Genomic DNA, 20,127 nt, shown 5'->3' with positions numbered 1-20,127 from the left:
TACTATGTATAAAACAAATAAGCTACAAGTATCTAATGTACAGCACAGGGAACATATCCAATATTTTATAGTAACTATAAATGGAGTACAACCTTTAAAAATTGTGAATCATTGTGTTGTGCACCTGAAACAAATATTATGCATCAATACCTCAATTTTAAAAGATTCAAGTTATCGACTTGGAGCATACAACTATCTATGAATAAAAATTAAAAGAACTCCCTCCTTACAGACAGTTCTGTGTGTACTCTGATGCTTTTGCAAATATGTTCCTATAAAAGGGTTTCATCTTTAAGAAATTCATGGAAAAGACTCTGACAAGTACAGGTTTCTGGTAACTGACTGTACTGCTGAACTGAATGAATAAGCAGAACTGAATTTTCAGAACTCTAATGAAAAACTGATGAACTCATAAAAGTGCTAACAAAAGATCAAGATGAAAAAAAAAATTAATTACATGGGACTGAGTGAACTGATGAGGATGAGTATAATTTTTGTGACTTTCTGTCTGAATTTAAAAAAAAAAAAATCCAACAAGGACTCAGAGGCAAAGAACATACAAATCAATTTTCACTGCAAAGTAAAGGAGCTGTTACAGTGGAGGATTAGTGGACTGAATGTCAATATTATGACATAGTATGAGTGTGTTTCATGTTTGGTAATTGCAATCATTGTTGCTTTTGTTGTGGTCATCCATGTACAATGCTTGGTATCAGTCTACTTATCTCTTGTAAAAATAAAATACACTGTGTGTGTGTGAAAAAAAAAAAAAAGAACTCCCTCCTCCATCCCCTGCCCCCAAATGAAGAGTTTCATTGGATTGAGTAGCAGTGTTGTTAGAGAATTATTCCTTTAATTATTATTTCTATTAATGTTGTAATTTTTTATGCAGTGTAAAGGGAAGAAAAAAAACTGTGAATGTTTATTTATACTCAACAGGAAGCCGTCTCCGGGTCGGTTTTTCCAGAGATCCAACTCAAAAGCTAAGTTACAACAAGATATCACAGAGGTCCTTTGACTAATGAGAAGTATGAGATATAGGAAGGAAACTGGATTCAGAAGGGTGGTTAGGTATTGAGTAACTGATTCTTCTCTGAAAATTGCACCCAGATTGCTCTCTGAAGAAACACTCCTCCCCCACTTTCAGGCCATGTTTTCTGCAGGGTTCTCATCTGAGTCGTGTTAGCCAATAAATTCACTATTTTTGCCTAAGCAATTTAAGCTGGGTTTTCCCATCACCTGTCACTAGGGAAGCCTTCCTGATAGAGCATAAAGTAACCAGCTCTGAGGCCCGCTGTGGTAGTGTGCAGTGGTCTGAATGTCTTATGCGGGCACTCAGATGGGGGTGGCCAAGGGAAGCTAGGGGAGGTGACCTCAGTCAAAGAGGGGAAGACTACCAGGAAGGCAGACAGACCAATCAAAAGGCAGCCCTGAAAAAAAATTCTGAGGGCTCTAGTTGACCAAGAGAACATGCTTTTCTTCAAACTGCCCAATGAGAGGTAGGGGAATGAAATAAGGGAAGAAGAAAGAAGGAGAGCCCATGACAAAAGAGTGATGCCGCCCCCTTCTCATTCAGATATTAGGTACTCAAAAGCCAACTTGAGAAAAAATTTGCTGTTGTAAATTACCGTGACACCAACAAATCCCTTGTAGTTTTGAATATACTGGGTAATTTCCTCTGAGGATTTCTTACTTTGAAGAAATTCACATCTATAATTAATAAACAGAATTAAAATTTACCCTGATACTGTAATAGAGATGTCCTGTATCTTTATATAACTGCAGTGACACAATGAACATTTGTTAAAACTTACTGCATTGTATGCTTTAAATTGCTCAATTTTATTTTACTTTGATAAAACTGTCAAAAAATTTACCCCAAAACTTATGACAATTATCATTATTCTCATATAATTATTATTTCCATTAACAACATGTGTAATAATTTAAAACTAAATCTTCAGATTATCTTTTCTCTTGAAACAAAATATAATTCAATCAAAGAGACAGATTTACAGTAATATATAGACTGGAGGGGGTTTTTTTTTGTTAAATTAAACTATGGTGACTATATCTAGTTCCTGTGGTTAAATGAAAGTTACTGGCAGTAAGGATAACAAACAATAATAAATTTCATCCACTGAAAAACATATATCACTACTCTGTAAAAAAATACAATGGAAATTAATATATTGAATTTTTTAAAAAGAGCATATGGAATACATTTTAAAAACACATCCCTTTCCACAAAACAGAAGCAATTTTTAAGTTAACTTTTAAAAAAATCTCTCTCATTCAAATGTAAGGTTCCTTTCTAGTGATGTTATAGTAACATGAGGGCTGAGAGTCAGGAGGCCAGAATTATAGTCCCAGTCCTGCCACTAACGGGAAGTGATCAATCTTGCCACTGTTCTCTTGTACAGACATGAGAAAGTGAACTCCACTAGTTGAGTCATATATTGCTCCAGGGCCACCACTCTGGGTAGCTAAGGTCCCCAGGTTTTAGGTGTACAGATCCTTCTGAGGAGAGCCCCAAACCTGTACGCAACCCAAATCCGTACACAATCCACATAGCACGTGACGGACGGGGCCCTCCCCACATGCTTAGTGTGGATTGAGAAGGTGCTCGATAGATACTACTTCTTTAAAAAAATACAACAAAGGGCTTCCCTGGTGGCACAGTGGTTAAGAATTCGCCTGCCAATGCAGGGGACACGGGTTCGAGTCCTGATCCGCAAAGATCCCACATACCGTGGAGCAACTAAGCCCTTGCGCCACAACTACTGAGCCTGTGCTCTAGAGCCCGCGAGCTACAACTACTGAGTCTGCACTCCAGAGCCCGTGCTCTGCAGCAAGAGAAGCCACCACAATGAGAAGCCCGTGCACTGCAACGAAGACCCAACGCAGCCAAAAATAAAATAAATAACAAATAAATTACAAATATATACATAATGTTTAAAAAAATACAATAAAGATCAGCTTATTTTATTTATTTACAATTATTTAGTACACTGAGTACTACGTTTTAAAGAGTAGGAGTAGACTCAGACATTGTGTCCGTAGTTTATAAAAGCAGCAAACAAAGCCAAAATTGATGCCCAAACAGCTAAGGTTAGAGCACAACCAACAAGAAACTGGGGAATTCTTAGTTCTAATTCCAGCTCTGAAAAGTATTGGCTAAGCATAAGCTCATGATGACAAACAGGTGGAAGGTGAAACGGTCATGGAATACACAGGAGTTTTTACAAGGCATTTGCTCCATATACTTTACTTATCACCCTTATAACAACCCTACCAGCTATGGATTATCATTTTCATTTTTACACACGAGACTCAGAGGGTCAGTAACGTGGCTAGGGTCGGGGGGTCAGGAAGCGGCCGGCTCTGTGTATCTGTGAGCCTCTGCGCTCTGCCCTGCCCTTTGTATTGATAGCAGCAGACCTTAGCTCCTTCTACCTCTGGAGCTGAGTGCTGGACTCACATCTTCTCCCTATGCTTCTCACCTTTCCCTCAGTCCTACGTCAGAGAAGGTGTACCAGGGCCACCCGAGACAGGATGTGCAACTCTTGTTGGTGTTAGACCATCACATGATGGTTGATGTGAATGGTGCTGCTGGGAGTTGCCCAGTGTATAACCCAGTGACACTAAGCATTGTGGCCATGAGAATAAGTGAAGCATTGGCTAAGGCTACAGCTACGACAGGTGCCCAAGAGCCAGGGCTGATATTCACTCGGTACACACCCATGTGGTTCACTGCCAACACTCAGTATGATTGGCTGGGTGTCTATTCTTGATTGGTCAAGGAACCAGAATGACATGCAAAGTATTTAACCATCTGGCTTCCTGTATCCCTATAACTATCTCATCTGCTTGTCAGGAAGAGCTCCCCTCCCTTTCCAATCTCCCTCTCCATCTCTCTCTCTCCCCCTCTTCCTTCTCTCCTTTGTTTCCTTCCTCCCTCCCACCCCCTCACTTTCTTTTCAACCATAAAAGAAATACATATTTGTTTCCCAGAATTTAAACAAGATAGAAGTGAACAAAGTAAAATATGAAAATCCCTCTCCACCTCATCTCCTGACAAACCCAAACCTCAAGAGTTCGATTGTTTGGTTTGTATATTTTCTTAACTTTTTCTATATATATTTCAAACAAGTCCATATATAGGTTGAATGGTTTTAAAGGCTTATACTACACATTATTTTGCATATTGCTTTTTTCACTTAACATATCAGACATACTTCCATTTTTGTGAGCATGGCTGTCCATGTGAAAGATGACTTATAAACCTAAAGAACAGCCCAGTTGTTTTGTGGTTGACCTACGATCCAACCAGAAACTTCTTTGCATGTGGTAGGTGTATGACAAATATGTTAAAGAAATAAACTATGAGCTGAAGCACACTGCTAGATCCAATTATTAGATTATAGGAAATACAGGAAGTAGAGAAACATGTTAAATGACACCACAGAAACATTCAGCCAAACATAGAGTGTAGGCAGTTTTACAGGACAGACTACATGGCTCCTTTCATGAGTAAGTGACAAGAAAAAGTCAGGGAGGAGGAAATCTGTAAATTAAAAATCTTGAGATATATCAACTAAATGTAATGTATGGACCTTGTTTGGATCCTGATTCAAATCAACCAATGGCAAAGAGAAAGTGAGTTGGGGGGATGTGGACATTTGAACACTGTCTCAGATATTTGATGTTATTGAGGAATTACTGATAATCCTCTTTAGAAGACAGAATGATACTGTGGTTATGTTTCTTTAAAATATTCTTATATTTTAGAGTTATATACTAAAATATCAACAAGTGACATTATATGATGTCTGGGATTTGCTTTAAAATAAGTTGGTTATTTTTATTTCTGGGGAAGAAGTGGGTGAGAGATGGATGAAATAAGATTTGGCCATGTGTTGATAAGTGTTCTCTCTACTTGTATATGAAATTTTCCAAAATGAAAGTTTTAAAAATTGTTAAAGGAATGAATCTGTATTTGGTAGATACAGTCAGGTAGAAAATACTAGTAAACGTAACATTAGAAATAATTTTTAAAAACACTTCATTTTCTAAGCAGAGAACTCAAGACCATTGTAATAATCAAAACTCTTACTGAGTTTTTGAAATACAATGTTTTCATTTGGTATATATTCAGCAGTGCATGCAACCATTTGTAATAATGTTTTAAACATTGTCTTACTTTCCAACTTCCTTTATGTACCATTTTACATCATCCCTATGAAAATTATTCATGTTTATTAAGGCAGATCCTGAAACTTATACTTGGCAAAACATATCTTAGTATTTTGGATAATAAAACAGTAAGAAACTATTTTGAAATTATATAATTAAAAATTTTCACGATATCATCAGGGCTTTCTTGCTTGAATAAATCCTGGAGTGTTCCAATTTAGGAGAGAGAAAGATCAAAACTGAAGGTTCTACTCTGAGAAGGTGACTCTTGCCTTTAGTTTTGTTTTGTCTTAAAAAAAAATTACAAGCAAAAAATATTTATCTACTTACTTGGGGAACCACTTGGCATGTTCCTTCCAGGGATCATCATCATCTTCCCAATTTCCTAAACAGCCACCACAGGAAAAGCACTGTACAGTGTCACGTTTACCTGCATATGAAGGAAGACACTTAGATTGCCCGGCAACAGCGCCATGGGATGGTCCAGAAGGGGTGTCTCCAGAAGTTGACTGCTCTGTGCATGAATGAGACACGCTCCATCCCATCTGCCCACTCACACTCTCATCTGGCTGAATCCTCATCCACAGCCCCACTGCCCTAAGTGACCATTTCCGAAGCCTGGGACCCCACCTCTCAGATGTGGCCCACACAGAACTCTAAGCTGTTGGACTCAATATGACCCCTGAAGTAGTGGGGAAGCAGAGGAATCCCCGTACTCATGAAGTAAAGCACAGTTAGAAGACCTAAGCTGTAGCTTTGCTATGAAATTTCAGTGGAAACTTAGGCACATTCCTTTTTTTTTTTCTTCACATTTGACATTTGTATTTGACAAGTATATTTTTCTTTTCTGACAATTGTTTTTAGGGAAACTACAAAGGGATCAACTCACTAGCTTTCAAAACTAAGAAGAAAACTCACTTGAGATTTAAGGCATTTTGAGATGTAAATGGTACACAAACTGGTAGGCAAATTACAATCAAACTACAGACTCCAACCTTTTTGAACACGACAGAAAGATCCGTTTTTTCTGTGTTTTACTCTGCTTCAGTCTCTATGTCAATTAGGACATTAACTATAACATCTTGAAGAAATAAGTGATAAGCACACTGTGACATCTGGGGAATTCTATACCAGAAATCTCTTAAATTTTCTTCTTGGGTCCAACTTGGGTAACACCATCAAGGTGAATATCTTCAGCTTCTGCTATTAATTAATTAACAATAGTAACAACATTTCATATATCCAACATACACTGTGTGCCAAGCACTATGCAGTGTACCTGTGATGAATTGAAATATTTTCTTTTTTTTTAAACTTTTATTTTATATTGGAGTACAGCTGATTAACAATGTTGTGATAGTTTCAGGTGCACAGTAAAGCTACTCAGCCATACATATGCATGTATCCATTGTCCCCCAAACTCCCCTCCCATCCAGCCTGCCACATAACATTGAGCAGAGTTCCCTGTGCTATACAGTAGGTCCATGTTGGTTATCCTTAGGCACATTTCTTAAGCTCTTTGAGCCTCAATGAAGTCAACTGTGAAATGGGGGAAAAGGGCAAGTTTGTCAGATTAGTATTAGTGCTTAATCCGTGCCTAGCATCAAGTAGGTACTCAGTAAATGATAGCTGTTTTTGTTATCACAATTCTCACTCAGATCTGTCATAACATTTATGGCGTGGCTAGGATAATTCAAACAAAGTACAATTTTCTGAAATGCAACTTGCCCTATATGTTAGAGTTAGCTTTAAGGTTAAAACAAAAACAAAAACAAAAACCCTACAATACTGCTGCAATTAAAAGAATCAAAGAAAGATCATTTCAGAGCAGCAAAAGGAGGATGGGTGAGAAGGAGACTGGGGTCAGGCTGACCTCACAGCTTATTTTCAGGGCCTTAGAAATCCAGTCAAGTATTGTCTAAGGTCCAAAATTTTAGGAAAAGTCACTTTCTTATTTTTTATATATTTTTGGTAAATTGACGTGTTGTACTACACATAAAATAAAGCTAAAGTGAAATTACTGAAGTTGAATTTTAATAAAAGAGACCTTATACCTAATATAACACATTGACCAAGTGAGGAAAGATTTACAAAATATTGCAACTGAAATATGGAACCTAAACTTAATTCCAGCAAAATATTTCAGAAAATGACTTCAATCTACCTGTAAAGACAAAGCCAGCAGCTGAGAGCTCCCTTGGGGCTGTCCCTTGGGCATAAAATGGCCATTTCTTGTAGGATTTGAGTCTGGCCTTCTCTTCTTGGTATCTTGCTTTGTCGTCCCTCCTCAACTTGTTCTCTGGATTCTTTACTCTTATATCATACTTGGCAATGTTACCAACATCTTTGCCCAAAAGGAACTCGCAATCCGGATGGAACTTCTTATGGTCTTCTATGGGGAGTCTCTGGGGGCCGGTACCAAAGAGGATTAAGCTACAGCAGAAGCACTGAACCCCAGATTTTATGCCAGTGAAATAAAACCCAGCCGCTGCCATCTCCTGGGGTGTCCATGCACAGTAGTCATCATAGGTCACAAAAGTCTTTAACCTTTTTGCTTCACTACGCATTTGGGAATTAAAGCCTTTTTGCATTTTTTCTCGTTCTTTCTGCTCCTCTTCTTCTACTTTCTTTACATATTGAAGCATATCTATGCCTAGAAGACCAGACAGCTCCGGGAGCAAAGCATAATCAAACTGGGAAATCCTCTCGTCAGGGGCTTTCTCCTGGGCGGCCATTCTCTGAAAAGGGGAAGAAAATGTTCATGAACATCGCCACCTGGTTTACTAGTCCTGAGGTTTGTTTCAGCCCTTTATTCTTTCCGTTTTTTCTTCTGAATAACATTGATCTTCTGCTCATCATTTAGCCCAATTCAGAGCAAATATGCTAGTAGGTCTGTGACAGCAGACCTTTATCCTGCCCTCAACAGTAAGGTCACCTATGGAGTCCAAACAGTTGGAGGTCCCCTTATCACAGCATCAATTGTCACTTAAGTTAAAGGCATAAAATAGGGGATACCCATATCATCATATAACGAGTTCAAAGATGCGTGCTTGCATTCTCAACATTTCAAGAATCAACAAGGTACTCCATTTAATACCTACAGGTGGAGTTGGATATTTCCACTCTACCAGCTTTGCTTTATGTGCCCCGCCTTAATCCAGCTCAGCTGATTTAGAATTTGCCCATCTACCCACATTTCTGCAAAGGCTGCAGCTAATTGAAGATCTTGATTAAGCCCAAGCATGCCCTTCATTTGGCAGTACCTAATGCAAGGAAAAGAGCTCCTTTGTCACTAATATGTTCAGTACATTTCAGCAATGGTTCCTCAGGAAGCTCTATCAGCCCACAAGGTTACTTGGCTTTTTGACTGAAGAGCTCCTTCATTTCAGTTGTCTCTTCATGCCCTCTCCCGTAGAGTCCCTTTAGTGGATATCAGATGAGGGTCACATTCTGAACAAAAGAAATGTCTGCCCAATTCTCCCTCTGGTATCATGTTCCTTCCTTTTACAGAAGGAACCAGCCAAAGCTTGGTGGACTTGGAAGCCTAGGGCTCTTTCTTAGTACTTTCATTTTGCCAAAGCAGCCCAAACCATGAAAAGTGGGAAAGAGATTTAGAACCAGGGATGCCAGGCTGGCTGCTGAGGCCTTCCTTATTTGCCTCACTATTCTTGGCTGACTTCCCCTCTGTCCATATTTCTGTTTTAACTCATTTAGCTGCTTCTTCTGGCTCTGGATCTATCACCTTTAAATTCCATTGCTGGGGGCGGGGGAGGGATAAATTGGGAATTTGGGATTAACAGATACCCACTACTACATATAGAATAGATAAACAACAAGGATCTACTATATAGCACAGGAAACTATATTCAATATCTTGTAATAACCTATAATGGGAAAAGAATCTTAAAAAAAAAGATAGATATATATATAACTGAATCACTGTGTTGTACACCTGAAACATTGTGAATCAACTAACTATACTTCAATAAATTTTAAAAAAATAGTAAAAAAAAAAAAAAATTCCATTGCTGTGCTTTTCTTCCCATGAATAATTAAAGTACTAGGGCAAATTCAAACCAGGATGGCCTCAGCAGCCAACCTGGCATCAGTGGTTCTATGTCTTTCTCCCACTTTTCATCTTTTCTTCTCCTAAACAAAGCCGGAGCCAGCATTTAAATTAAGTCAAAAACGGTTCCCGGGACTTCCCTGGTGGTCCAGTGGGTGAGACTCCGTGCTCCCAATGCAGGGGGCCGAGGTTCCATCCCTGTTCGGGGAACTAGATCCTGCATGCATGCTCCAACTAAGTCCACATGCCACAACTAAAAAAAAAAAAAAGGATCCCGCGTGCCGCAACTAAGACCCAGCACAATCAAAGTAAGTAAATAAATAATAAATTTTAAAAAATAACAAAAAATTGTTCCCATTATCCCATTCACACTGCCAACTTCAGCAAGTACACAGGGTCAGATAACTGAAAAAACTCACAAGCCTCTACATAGTATACTTACTTCAGAATTTAATAAAGGTAGAGGATACGGGTACAAAAATAAAACCCAAAAATACAGGCAAACATCAGAGAGGTCTCAGACTCCAGCCCCAGTTTCTAGGACCCTTTCTCTGTTGTTCAGGACATGCTTCATTTTAGGTAATGAACCACCTAGATATGTTCAAGGTACCTTGGTCTCAGGGAAACCACACTGTCACCTGAGGAGGGGTCTTTTATGCCGCTCCAGTCACGTGGCCCAAAGTAGGATGCCTGACCAGTCTCAAACAAGCTGGTACAGACTGCCCCCTGGTCGCTCAGATCCTAGCACAGGGCTACATTCATCGCTAGTTAGTATGTTTCATTTAGGTTTGGCCGACAGACAACACCATGGCTCCAGGCCCCCCTGGAGATAAATAAGCACAGGGTAGCAACAAACCAGCTGGAATCAATCCTGCACTTCTACAGCAAAGTTCAGCGGTCAGTTTTGCTGGTACCCGGGGCATTTCCAGGAGGAGAGAAGATCTCCAAGGCCCTCTCCAGGTTTCATGCTCATTAATTACAAGTGCTAAGAGTACCAGTGACGCTGCTGTGTCGTGCAAAGGATTTAAATCCACATCTGTACGACTCCAGTGCCTGTCCTCTTGCCTCCAAAGACAGAAACAAGAGCAAGAGAAATAAGAGGGTCATAAGTTTAGGTGTGGAAGAAAAGCACTTTTGCCAGAGATGGTAATTTACTTACCTAGAGGTTTATCCAGAGCCCCAGTCAAATGGAAGGAGAATGCATAGTGTAAATACGAATGCTCTCTTTGTCTTTTAATGGGAAGCAGTGAGAACATATTTGAGGAACTGAAACTCAAAACAAGTTGCAGTTTTCTGAGAAATCACCAGTAAATGGTCTAGGGTGCTGAGTCAGCAGGGCTTAGTCAGGAACCAAAAGGTCTCACAAAACCTACAAAGTCCCACAGCAGAAGTGTTTTATTCTAAATAATTTAAGATTGGTTAATGTTTCTGGTGCTAGTATAAGTCTTATTTCTTTGACGGCAGTTTCCATCTTTCTGGTATCTTTTAGCATTTTCTCTTTTATCTGTGGGTTATAAAATTTCAAAGTTATCGTGTCTCAGTGTGGGTCTTTCTACATTCATTGGACCCAGTGGACTTGTTTCAAGCTGAACGTGTGGGTCTCCCATCAACCCTGGGAAATTATCTTCTATAATTTCTTTGGTAATTCCCTACTGCCTACTATTCTCTTTTCCCTCTTTCTGGTATTCCCATTATTCAGATGGAAATTTATCACTGAAGTTCTTATCTTTTTTTTTTTTGCTCACATATTCTCCCGTGCTTTGGCTTTACTTTCTGGGAGGTTTCCTCTTCATTATCTTCCAACTTTCCAATAAAAATTCTTTTTTTAATATTTATTTATTTGGCTGCACCGGGTCTTAGTTGCGGCACGCGGGATCTTTCAGTTGGGGCACGTGGGATCTTAGTTGCGGCATGCAGGATCTAGTTTCCCGACCACGGATGGAACCTGGACACCCTGCATTGGGAGCGTGGAGTCTTAACCACCGGACCACCAGGGAAGTCCCACCAATAGTAATTAAGTTCAGCAATTATATTTTCAATTTCCCACAGCTCTTTCTTGTTGTCTCTTATTTTCACAAGATCTGATTTTTTTAGCCAACGCAATCTTTTATGAACCTCTCCTATACTGTCAAATGACAAAATTAAAACAACTTAATAATGAGTTTGTTGTCCTTTAGTCAAGGGAAAGCAATCCATAGACTGGGGGGAGCATAGTATCCCACAGCACTGCTCCAGAGGGATGGGGGGAAAGAGTGGGTTTTATAGAGAAGAGGCATGATTGGCTAGGAGGTCGGGGATTCATTAAACGTCTAGCAGGTCCTGTTTTCTAGGGTCAGGCAAACTAGGTAAAGCTGAGTTGGGGGATTGTGATTGGTTTATATTAGGTTTCCTTGACAGGTGTTTCCTGTAAGTGCAGGCTGACTTGGGTTTAGATTTGTGACTTGGGCCGGGCCACTGAGGCAGCCCCCATTTTGTGGGTCCCAATATACAAATTATCTTTATCAGCACTAATACAAATAAAGTTCACCTGCCTCCTGAATGATATGTTTCCTCCAAGGCTAATTACCATTTACCTTTTTGTTCATTTTTCACATTACCAACTTTCCTCAAATGTGTAATGATCCTTGGTTTTCAATTCATGTTTGAAAATTAGGCGATTTCAAAGCTGATTGATCAAAATTATGACTAAAAATTCTGATTAAAAGCCACATGAGTGTGACCTGAACCTAAGCCCTTTACTTTATGGAGAACAGATTGGGGAGCCAAGATTTACCCTGGAGAAGCCCTCAATGTCAGAGAAACACCTCAGAAAATGATTTCAAGTTAGCTGTAAAGTCAGAGCTAGTAGCTGAAAGCTCATTTGGGGTGTTCCTTGAGCATAAAATGGTCAGTTCGTGAAGTATTCTTCGTTTTGGGATGCCCAGGGCCCACCCTAGCTCCTCTAAGTCAGCTGAAACAGTTTATTCCATTTTTTTAGAAGAGAAGAATCCACTGATTTTTTGCCTCAGTGTTAATAACACCTGAATATTAAATAGTCTGATGGTGGGGTAGATGGAGCCAACTGTCTCATGCAGAGACTTTAATTTAGTCTCTTGATTTTCAGCCCTTCCTATCATTCCTGTCCGCCTTCAACCTGGCATTCTGGGCCCCCAGCTGCTCCAGGGTTCTGTACAATGTACAGTCTCCCAGGGGTTACATGTGTATTCAGGCTGTGGGCTCCTTTGGTCTGTTTCACTGGTTACTAGTATTCCATTTGAGTTTACACCTTCCAAAAATTTGTTAAGATATTCTGTATGCTGATGGTCCTCTCCTGCTTTCTTAATTTTTCTGGGTTTATAGTTTTAAAAATCATTTCAATAATATTGTGTAATTATTACCAATAATAACTAAAATTTGCTTAGAGCCTACTACTTGCCAGGCACAGTTCTAAAAACCTTAGATATGTCCATTTAATCCCTTTAACAGTCCAAATGAAGTAGCTATTTTTATTACCTACAATTTACAGATGAGAAAACCCAGGCACAAAGGGGTTCAGATTAACCAGACAGTCTGGCAACAGAGTCTGCACTTTTAACCACTGTGTTTGGCTGCCATAAAGGCTAGATATTAAGGAAAGGCAAACCCAGGTGTCCCAGAAAGCTCATGCTCTCCCTATTTTGGTAGTTTAGCCAACTGCTGAGTTGGCAAGTCTTCTAGCTGTTACCAGCCTCGTCGGCATGTGAACTCCTCTAGCCAAGCTCTGGTCCAACAGGGCCCTTTACCCAGCCAAGAAGCAATCATTGTTAAATAGCTGACCCCTCCTAACTTTTGTATTAACACATATAACAAGGACAGTGTTTTTTTGAAACACTTTCCCTGGTACATCCAGCTGCTCCTAGACCAGCAATTCTTTTTACAGGAAGTTCAGAGGTCAGGGGAACCTCTCTGCACTGCTGACCATTCTGCCTGTAAAATTTTGCCCAATCAACCTTACTTTTCATCTATTATGTTATGTACATCTGTGTCCAATGCACATTACATTTATTGTAGCACCCTGTAGATTTTGTTGCCGTTGTGAATTTTTTTTTTTTTACTATTCTATTTTCTAAATGTTTATTGAAGATGTATAGGACTCTTTCTGATCTACTTTTTTTTAATATAAATTTATTTTATTTCTTTATTTTTGGCTGCATTGTGTCTTCATTGCTGCGTGAGGGCTTTCTCTAGTTGCGACGAGCAGCGCCTACTCTTCATTGTAGTGCGTGTGCTTCTCATTGCGGTGGCTTCTGTTGTTGCGGAGCACGGGCTCTAGGCGCACGGGCTCAGTAGTTGTGGCACGTGGGCTCAATTGTTCTGCGGCATGTGGGATCCTCCTGGCAGGGCTCGAACCTGTGTCCCCTACATTGGCAGGGGATTCTCAATCACTGCGCCACCAGGGAAGTCCCTGGTCTACTTTTAATATATGATTGCAAATCCTCTTGAATTTTCTAAGTAGCTATTTGTATTATCTGAATATTATGATAGTTTTATCTTTTATGTCATTTCATTTTCTTGTCGAATTGAGTATATCCTTTAATATAATGTTGATTAATAACAGTGGTGGGCTTCCCTGGTGGCGCAGTGGTTGAGAATCTGCCTGCCAATGCAGGGCACATGGGTTCGAGCCCTGGTCTGGGAAGATCCCACATGCCGCGGAGCAACTGGGCCTGTGAGCCACAACTACTGAGCCTGTGCGTCTGGAGCCTGTGCTCCGCAATGAGAGAGGCCACGACAGTGAGAGGCCCGCGCACCGCGATGAAGAGTGGCCCCCGCTTGCCACAATGAGAGAAAGCCCTTGCACAGAAACGAAGAACCAACACAGCCAAATAATAATAATAATAATAATAAATAAATAAAAATTTAAAAAAAATAACAGTGGTAATAGATACCTTATTCTTGACTTTGGTAGGAATTCTTCTAAAGTTTGTAGATGTTTAGTGGATACCCTTTATCAGTCGAAAGAGCTGCCCTTTTACTCCTAGTGACAGGGAAAACTTCTGCACAGCCTTAATTGGAAAAAGATATACATATCACCTCTACATGGCAGGAAGGGAAAAAAATCCCCAAAGGAAGAGAAAATTTGGGTAGCCAAAAACAAACACTCACAAATGTCCACTACACGATCTGAAGAGAGGATTTGATGTTTTGAGTTTTAAAATAATACTATTTTCAATTACTTTTTTCAACCAAAACATAAATACACACCTAGAGAGCAGTACAATTTAGCCATTTTAGGACATCAGTATGTACCTCATTGTGGCTTTAATTTAATGGCTTATTGGCTATTCATATATCTTCTTTGGTAAGGTGACCAAATCTCTTGCCCATTTTTAAATCGGGTTGTTTAGTAGAGGGAGGATTCTGGGGTGGTGCCTGTCAGCACCAGTGTCCTCATGGTGGAATGAGCTCCCCAAATGGCTGCCACCAGCATCTCTGTCCCCAGGGAGTGATCGGAGAGATGTGAGGGGGCACCGCCACGCCTGTGAGGGACAGCCAGTGACGTCATGGCTGGCCATCATCTGTGGAACATCTTGTCACATGAGGATAGGCACAAAACCGGATTTTTCTACCAGGCATCTGGGGCACTTGTTTTTCAGCCATGGTCCCCGAGTCTTGGCTGAATGAAGGTGGTCAGAGCATTACTGGAAAATTGATAGACCACATGGGACAGGGCCACACCAGCTTCCCTGAACTACGAGCCAAGGCTACAGCCAGATACCAGAGTGGATCTGATTAAGAAGGCTCAGCCTATGGGGTTCCTCGCTGTTGATTTACATGTTTGGTCAGATTTCCATGGCAATGGGTCTCCCTTAGCAGATCTGATACTAAAGAGCATGGCCACTGTATTGAAACGGTCTCAGGACCTTGATAATCTTGCCATTCTCTACCTGCTTTCAGGAACTTGCCTCCGTCCAGAAGCCAGGGAGGAAGCCAGGCTCTCTGTCATCACTCTCTTCCTGTGTGGCGGCCTGAGCAAGAATCCCCTTTCTGTGCAAATGTGTGGAGACATCACTGGCAGGCCTGTGGTCCTGTCACAAGAGGTGGAATCTGTCCTTGTGAATGCTGGTCGTCTGAGAGCCTGTGCCTCAGGGGATCTCACTTCTGTACAGGAGGCCATGGCAAGAATGAGCCAAGTTGGGCAAGTTGTGTTTCCTGGATGAGAGGATAAGAGGTATTATGACACGAAATATCAAATATTCCTGAAGCTAGTTGAACACCAGAAAGAGTATGCAGCAATCAAGAAAGGAGACCTAACATAAATTGCAGGTGCTGATGCCAGATTTTATGTCATTGCATCGGGGACCTCTGTCATTTCCAGGATCCTTAGACATCGTTTCATCATTTCTGTATTGTCTTTCAATAAAAAAAAAAAACCAAAACTGAGATGTGCAATCAGAAAAAGAATAAAAATGAATTGGGTTGTTTACCTTTTTATTATTGAATTGCAAAAATTCTTTATATATTTTGGATACCAGTCCTTTGTTATATGTTTGCACTGCAAACATACTCCCTCAGTCTGTGAATTGTCTTTTTGTTTTCTTAATGGTGTCTTCCAAAGCAGATGTTTTAAATTTTGATGAAGCCTGATTTTAATTTTTTCCTTTATGATAGATGCTTTTTGTGTCCTAAGAAATCATTGCCTACTCTTAAGGTTGTGAAGATGTTCTAAAAATTAACATTTGGATTGCACAATACCAACTTTTGTTTAAGGATGTGTGGAGCAACTGAAACCATCATACATGGCTTGTGGGAGTGTAAAATGGTGCAATTCTTTGGAAAAATAGCTTGGCAGTGTCATGTAAAGTTAAGTATACACTTACCATTCAACCTAGCAATTCCATTCCTATGTATTTACCCAAGAAAAACGGAAACATACGGACACACAAAGACTTATACAGGAATGTTCACAGTAGCTTTATTCATAATAACCAAAAACCAGAAACAATATCAATGGCCATTGGGAATAAACAAATGATAAAGTATCCATGCAATGGGATACTAGTAGGCAGTAAAAAAGAAAAAACTGTTTATATACACAACCTGGACGAATCTTAAAAACATGCTAAGCAAAAGAAGCCACATATACTGTATGATTCAATTTGTAAGAAACTGTGTAACAGGCAAAACTAATCTACAGTGATGGAAAACACAGATGAGTGGCACCTGGGGCTAGAAGTCCTTGGGGATACAGTCTGCAAAGAGGCCTGTTGGGCAAGATGAAAGTGTTCTCTTCTGATCGTAGTTGTCATTGCATGTGTGTATTTGTCAAAAGGTATCAAACTGCCCGCTTAAAATGGGGGCATTTTATCATCTGTTAATTATAACTATGATTTTTTTTTTATTCTAATACAAATAACTTCTTAAGGAGAATCTAAAGAAATGAAAAATCAATTCCAGGTTTGGGATTTGGTTTCTGTAAAGCTACCTGAGTTAATTTTTTTTTTAAGTTCAGAATTCTATGACCAGGAACCCATTTTTTTAAGTTATCTATGTATCTCTGTAACATGATTAGAGGCAGTGGTTCTCCTACTTTAGCATTTATCACAGCCACCTGGAGGACTTGTTGAAACAGATTGCTAGGCCCACTCCCAGAGTCTCTGATTCAATACGCCTGTGATGGGGCCCAAGCATTTGCATTTCTAACAGGTTCCCGGTGATGCTGTTGATGCTACCGAGACAGACACCACCCTTAGAATCACCGATTCCAGAGATCCTTAAAAGTTCCCTCTTCCTCTAAAGAATCCATTCTAAATACCTAAAATCTAAATTGAATTATCCCCTAAAATGGGTATATCCCAGAAAAGCCTGACACCTAAAAGTGAAAAGATTCTCTGCCCTAATAAGGGACAGAGAAGAGACTGGCCAGGCCAAAGTGTGTTAACTGGCGGCCTGCAAGCAAGTTTTATTTAGCCCGTGTGGTTTTAAAAAATTAGATGTCAACATTTAAAACTTAGGAGAATTCACTTAAAAATCCAGTTTTTCAGTTTCTGTTTAAATATCAAAATATACTGCCCGAGGGAAACTACATTCCCAGAAAGAAAAAATAGGCTGCGGCTGAGTAATAGTTACCTCCTTTGAAAAAAACGTTTTTTCTTTTGGACTAGGTAACAAATGCACATGTATAAAATTCAAAAGGTACAAAGAAAGGCGTACAGTGAAATCGACATCTCTCTTCTACCCGAGCCCAGCATCTAGAGGCTGCCTCCTTTACATGGAACCAGTGTTTTCCAGATGCTACCACTTTGAATTTACCTGGCCCCTTTTCAAGTATTTGCATTACCTGCCTGGTCTCCTCGGGCATCTGAATTTGCATCTGAGCCCATTTTACAGACCCTCTTCTGCATTCCCAGGCACTTGGTTTATCATTAGCACTTTCACACTTTTTTTAAAAATTAATTATTATTATTATTATCTTTTTTAGCCGCGCCACACGGCATGTGGGACCTTAGTGCCCCAACCAGGAATCGAACCCATGGCCCCTGCAGTGGAAGTGCAGAGTCTTAACCACTGGACCGCCAGGGAAGTCCCCACGCGGACGTCTTTAAAGGTCTGCCTCTTAGACTGGGAGGGTCACAGAGCCACAAGGTTAGGGTTTGTGTCTTCTTCTTGGTGTCTATATCCTGAAGGCTAGGGTCTCATCAGACAGCAGGTGTACAAGGTTTGTTGAGTGAATTAATGAATAAATGAACAAACTGTGCATTACTTCCAGGGCTCTGGCCTGAGGTGTGACTCAAATAACAATTTAGTCACGTGAAATCAAGAATTTAAATCCCATAAGGACCCATCCCATCAGTCTCCCAAGAAGAGAATTAGAAAATGTGGAAAAGGGCTTCCCTGGTGGCAGAGTGGTTGAGAATCTGCCTGCTAATGCAGGGGACACGGGTTCGAGCCCTGGTCTGGGAGGATCCCACATGCCGCGGAGCAACTAGTCCCGTGAGCCACAACTACTGAGCCTGCGCGTCTGGAGCCTGTGCTCTGCAACAAGAGAGGCCGCGATAGTGAGAGGCCCGCGCACCGCGATGAGGAGTGGCCCCCGCTTGCCGCAACTAGAGAAAGCCCTAACACAGAAACGAAGACCCAACACAGCCAAAAATAAAAATAAATAAATTAATTAAAAAAAAAAAAAACAAAGAAAATGTGGAAAAAAAATAATGAGTCTTCTATTCTTATAGAACTGGACCCAAAAGGGGTATCAGGACACTCCCGAGGCTACTTCCCAGAAGCATGACAATCTCCTGTGCCCTTTTCTTCCTTACTATAGGCCTCAGGGACTCAAACTTCTTGCCCTTTCACCTAAACTCTATCACCTACTAAAGATCATGGGATTCTACCGCTCCACTTCCCAAGGGCTGGTTGTACCCTTTCTTTCTCACCACTCAAGAAATTATTTCATGTTATAAATTTGCCGATCATTACAGAGATACAGACAGCTGAACACAGATAGGACCACAAACATGAGGAATTTCACAAAGTATTGAGAAATCTTACAAAATGTTTACAGTTCTTCTTCCCTACTGCCATTCCGAGCAGCAGAAGCCCTGTTGTTCCCTCACTGTTTCAACATACATTAGTGTTTTGATTATGGCATGTACTAGGATATACAGTGGGTCACCTGTGCTTCTTAAATACAGGACTTACATGCTTTTAATCTAATTATCTCTCTTCTTCAGCCTCCAAATAGTACTGCAATCTTCACCTTGTAGTTATTCTCAAGGGCAAACAAGGTCACAACAAACAGAAACAGTGCACATATTGCCACATATAGGTGGAAATGTATTGTTTGCACTACGACCCAAATAAATGAAAAATAAATTTTATTACAGTTCCCCTCCAACCTCCAGTTCCATACCTATTACCTTATTTGATGAACATGATTGCTTTCAGGCCCTCAACTAACAGCTAACATTAGCTACATTACTTTCATCTCCCTCACCACAACTTCCCAGGATTCCATAAGTTTTATTATTTTTGAATACTTAATTCATTTACAGGGCTTAAAATTTTTAACTATATAAAAATATTTAAAAATAATTCTTACTCTCCACTGTGCTACACCACCACCCCAGGCAACCATTTTTATTAGTTCCCTATGTATTCTTCCAGTGTTTCTTTTTATTGAAAAAAAAGAAATTTTTTTTTCGGCCACGTGGTGCGGCTTGTGGGATCTTAGTTCCCCGATCAGGGATCGAACCCGTACCCCCTGCAATGGAAGCGCAGAGTCCTAACCACTGGACCGCTAGAGAATTCCCTCATTTTTTTAAAAGACAGCTTTCTTGAGATACACTTCACGTACCATGTAACTTAACTTATTCAAATTGTGTAATTCAGTGGTTTTTAGTATGTTCACAGAGTTGAACAGCCATCACCACAATCAATCTTAGAACATTTTCATCACTCCAAGAAGAAACGCTATACCCATTAAAATTCACTCTTTCGTCCAGCTGTTTGTAGTATTCCCCTATAATCTTTATGTTTGTAAGGTCCATAGTGATGTCTCCTCTTTCACTCGATCTTAGTAATTTGAGTTTTCTTTGTTTTTCTCTTGGTCAACTTAGCAAAATATTTGTCAATTGGTTGAACCAACTTCTGGTTTCATCGACTTTCTCTATTGTTTTCCACTGTTTCTTTTGCTAAGACAAATATATATTCTTATTTTTCCTTCTTCCGTACATAACAGGTAGCATACTATATACTCTGAACACTAGTATATATATTCTGAAGAATGTACTTCAGGTCGAAGGAAAATGATCCTCAACAGATCTGAGATGTAAGAATAAATCAAGAGCCATGAAAGTGGTAAATATGTGATTAAATCTTAATAAACACTAACTGATTAAAACAAATAT

At 40.0% G+C, this 20,127-nt stretch overlaps 1 protein-coding gene and 1 pseudogene across 3 annotated transcripts in view; one reads left to right on the top strand and one right to left on the bottom strand.

The window, feature by feature from the left end:
• NAIP (NLR family apoptosis inhibitory protein) overlaps positions 1–15,430 on the bottom strand; it is a 39,556-nt gene extending 24,126 nt beyond the window's left edge. The window contains exons 1-4 of one of the 3 annotated variants that reach the window (XM_059916544.1): positions 15,169–15,430; positions 7,361–7,934; positions 5,527–5,626; positions 1,629–1,710 (exon numbers count right to left, since the gene is read on the bottom strand). In XM_059916544.1, the coding sequence (XP_059772527.1) occupies positions 1,629–1,710; positions 5,527–5,626; positions 7,361–7,931 (753 nt within the window). In that variant the 5' untranslated portion in view covers positions 7,932–7,934; positions 15,169–15,430. Of the gene's footprint in view, positions 1–1,628; positions 1,711–5,526; positions 5,627–7,360; positions 7,935–15,168 lie in introns of those variants that run through there. The other 2 variants (XM_059916543.1, XM_059916545.1) reach the window with 2 other exon arrangements.
• LOC132363338 (FGGY carbohydrate kinase domain-containing protein-like) lies at positions 9,949–15,449 on the top strand (annotated as a pseudogene).
• The last annotated feature ends 4,678 nt before the right edge of the window (positions 15,450–20,127 follow it).

Source organism: Balaenoptera ricei, chromosome 3, assembly GCF_028023285.1.
Source record: "Balaenoptera ricei isolate mBalRic1 chromosome 3, mBalRic1.hap2, whole genome shotgun sequence".
Taxonomy (NCBI): Eukaryota; Metazoa; Chordata; class Mammalia; order Artiodactyla; family Balaenopteridae; genus Balaenoptera; species Balaenoptera ricei.
The sequence above is the reverse complement of the archived record's forward strand: the minus strand, read 5'-3'. Positions and strand labels throughout refer to the sequence as shown.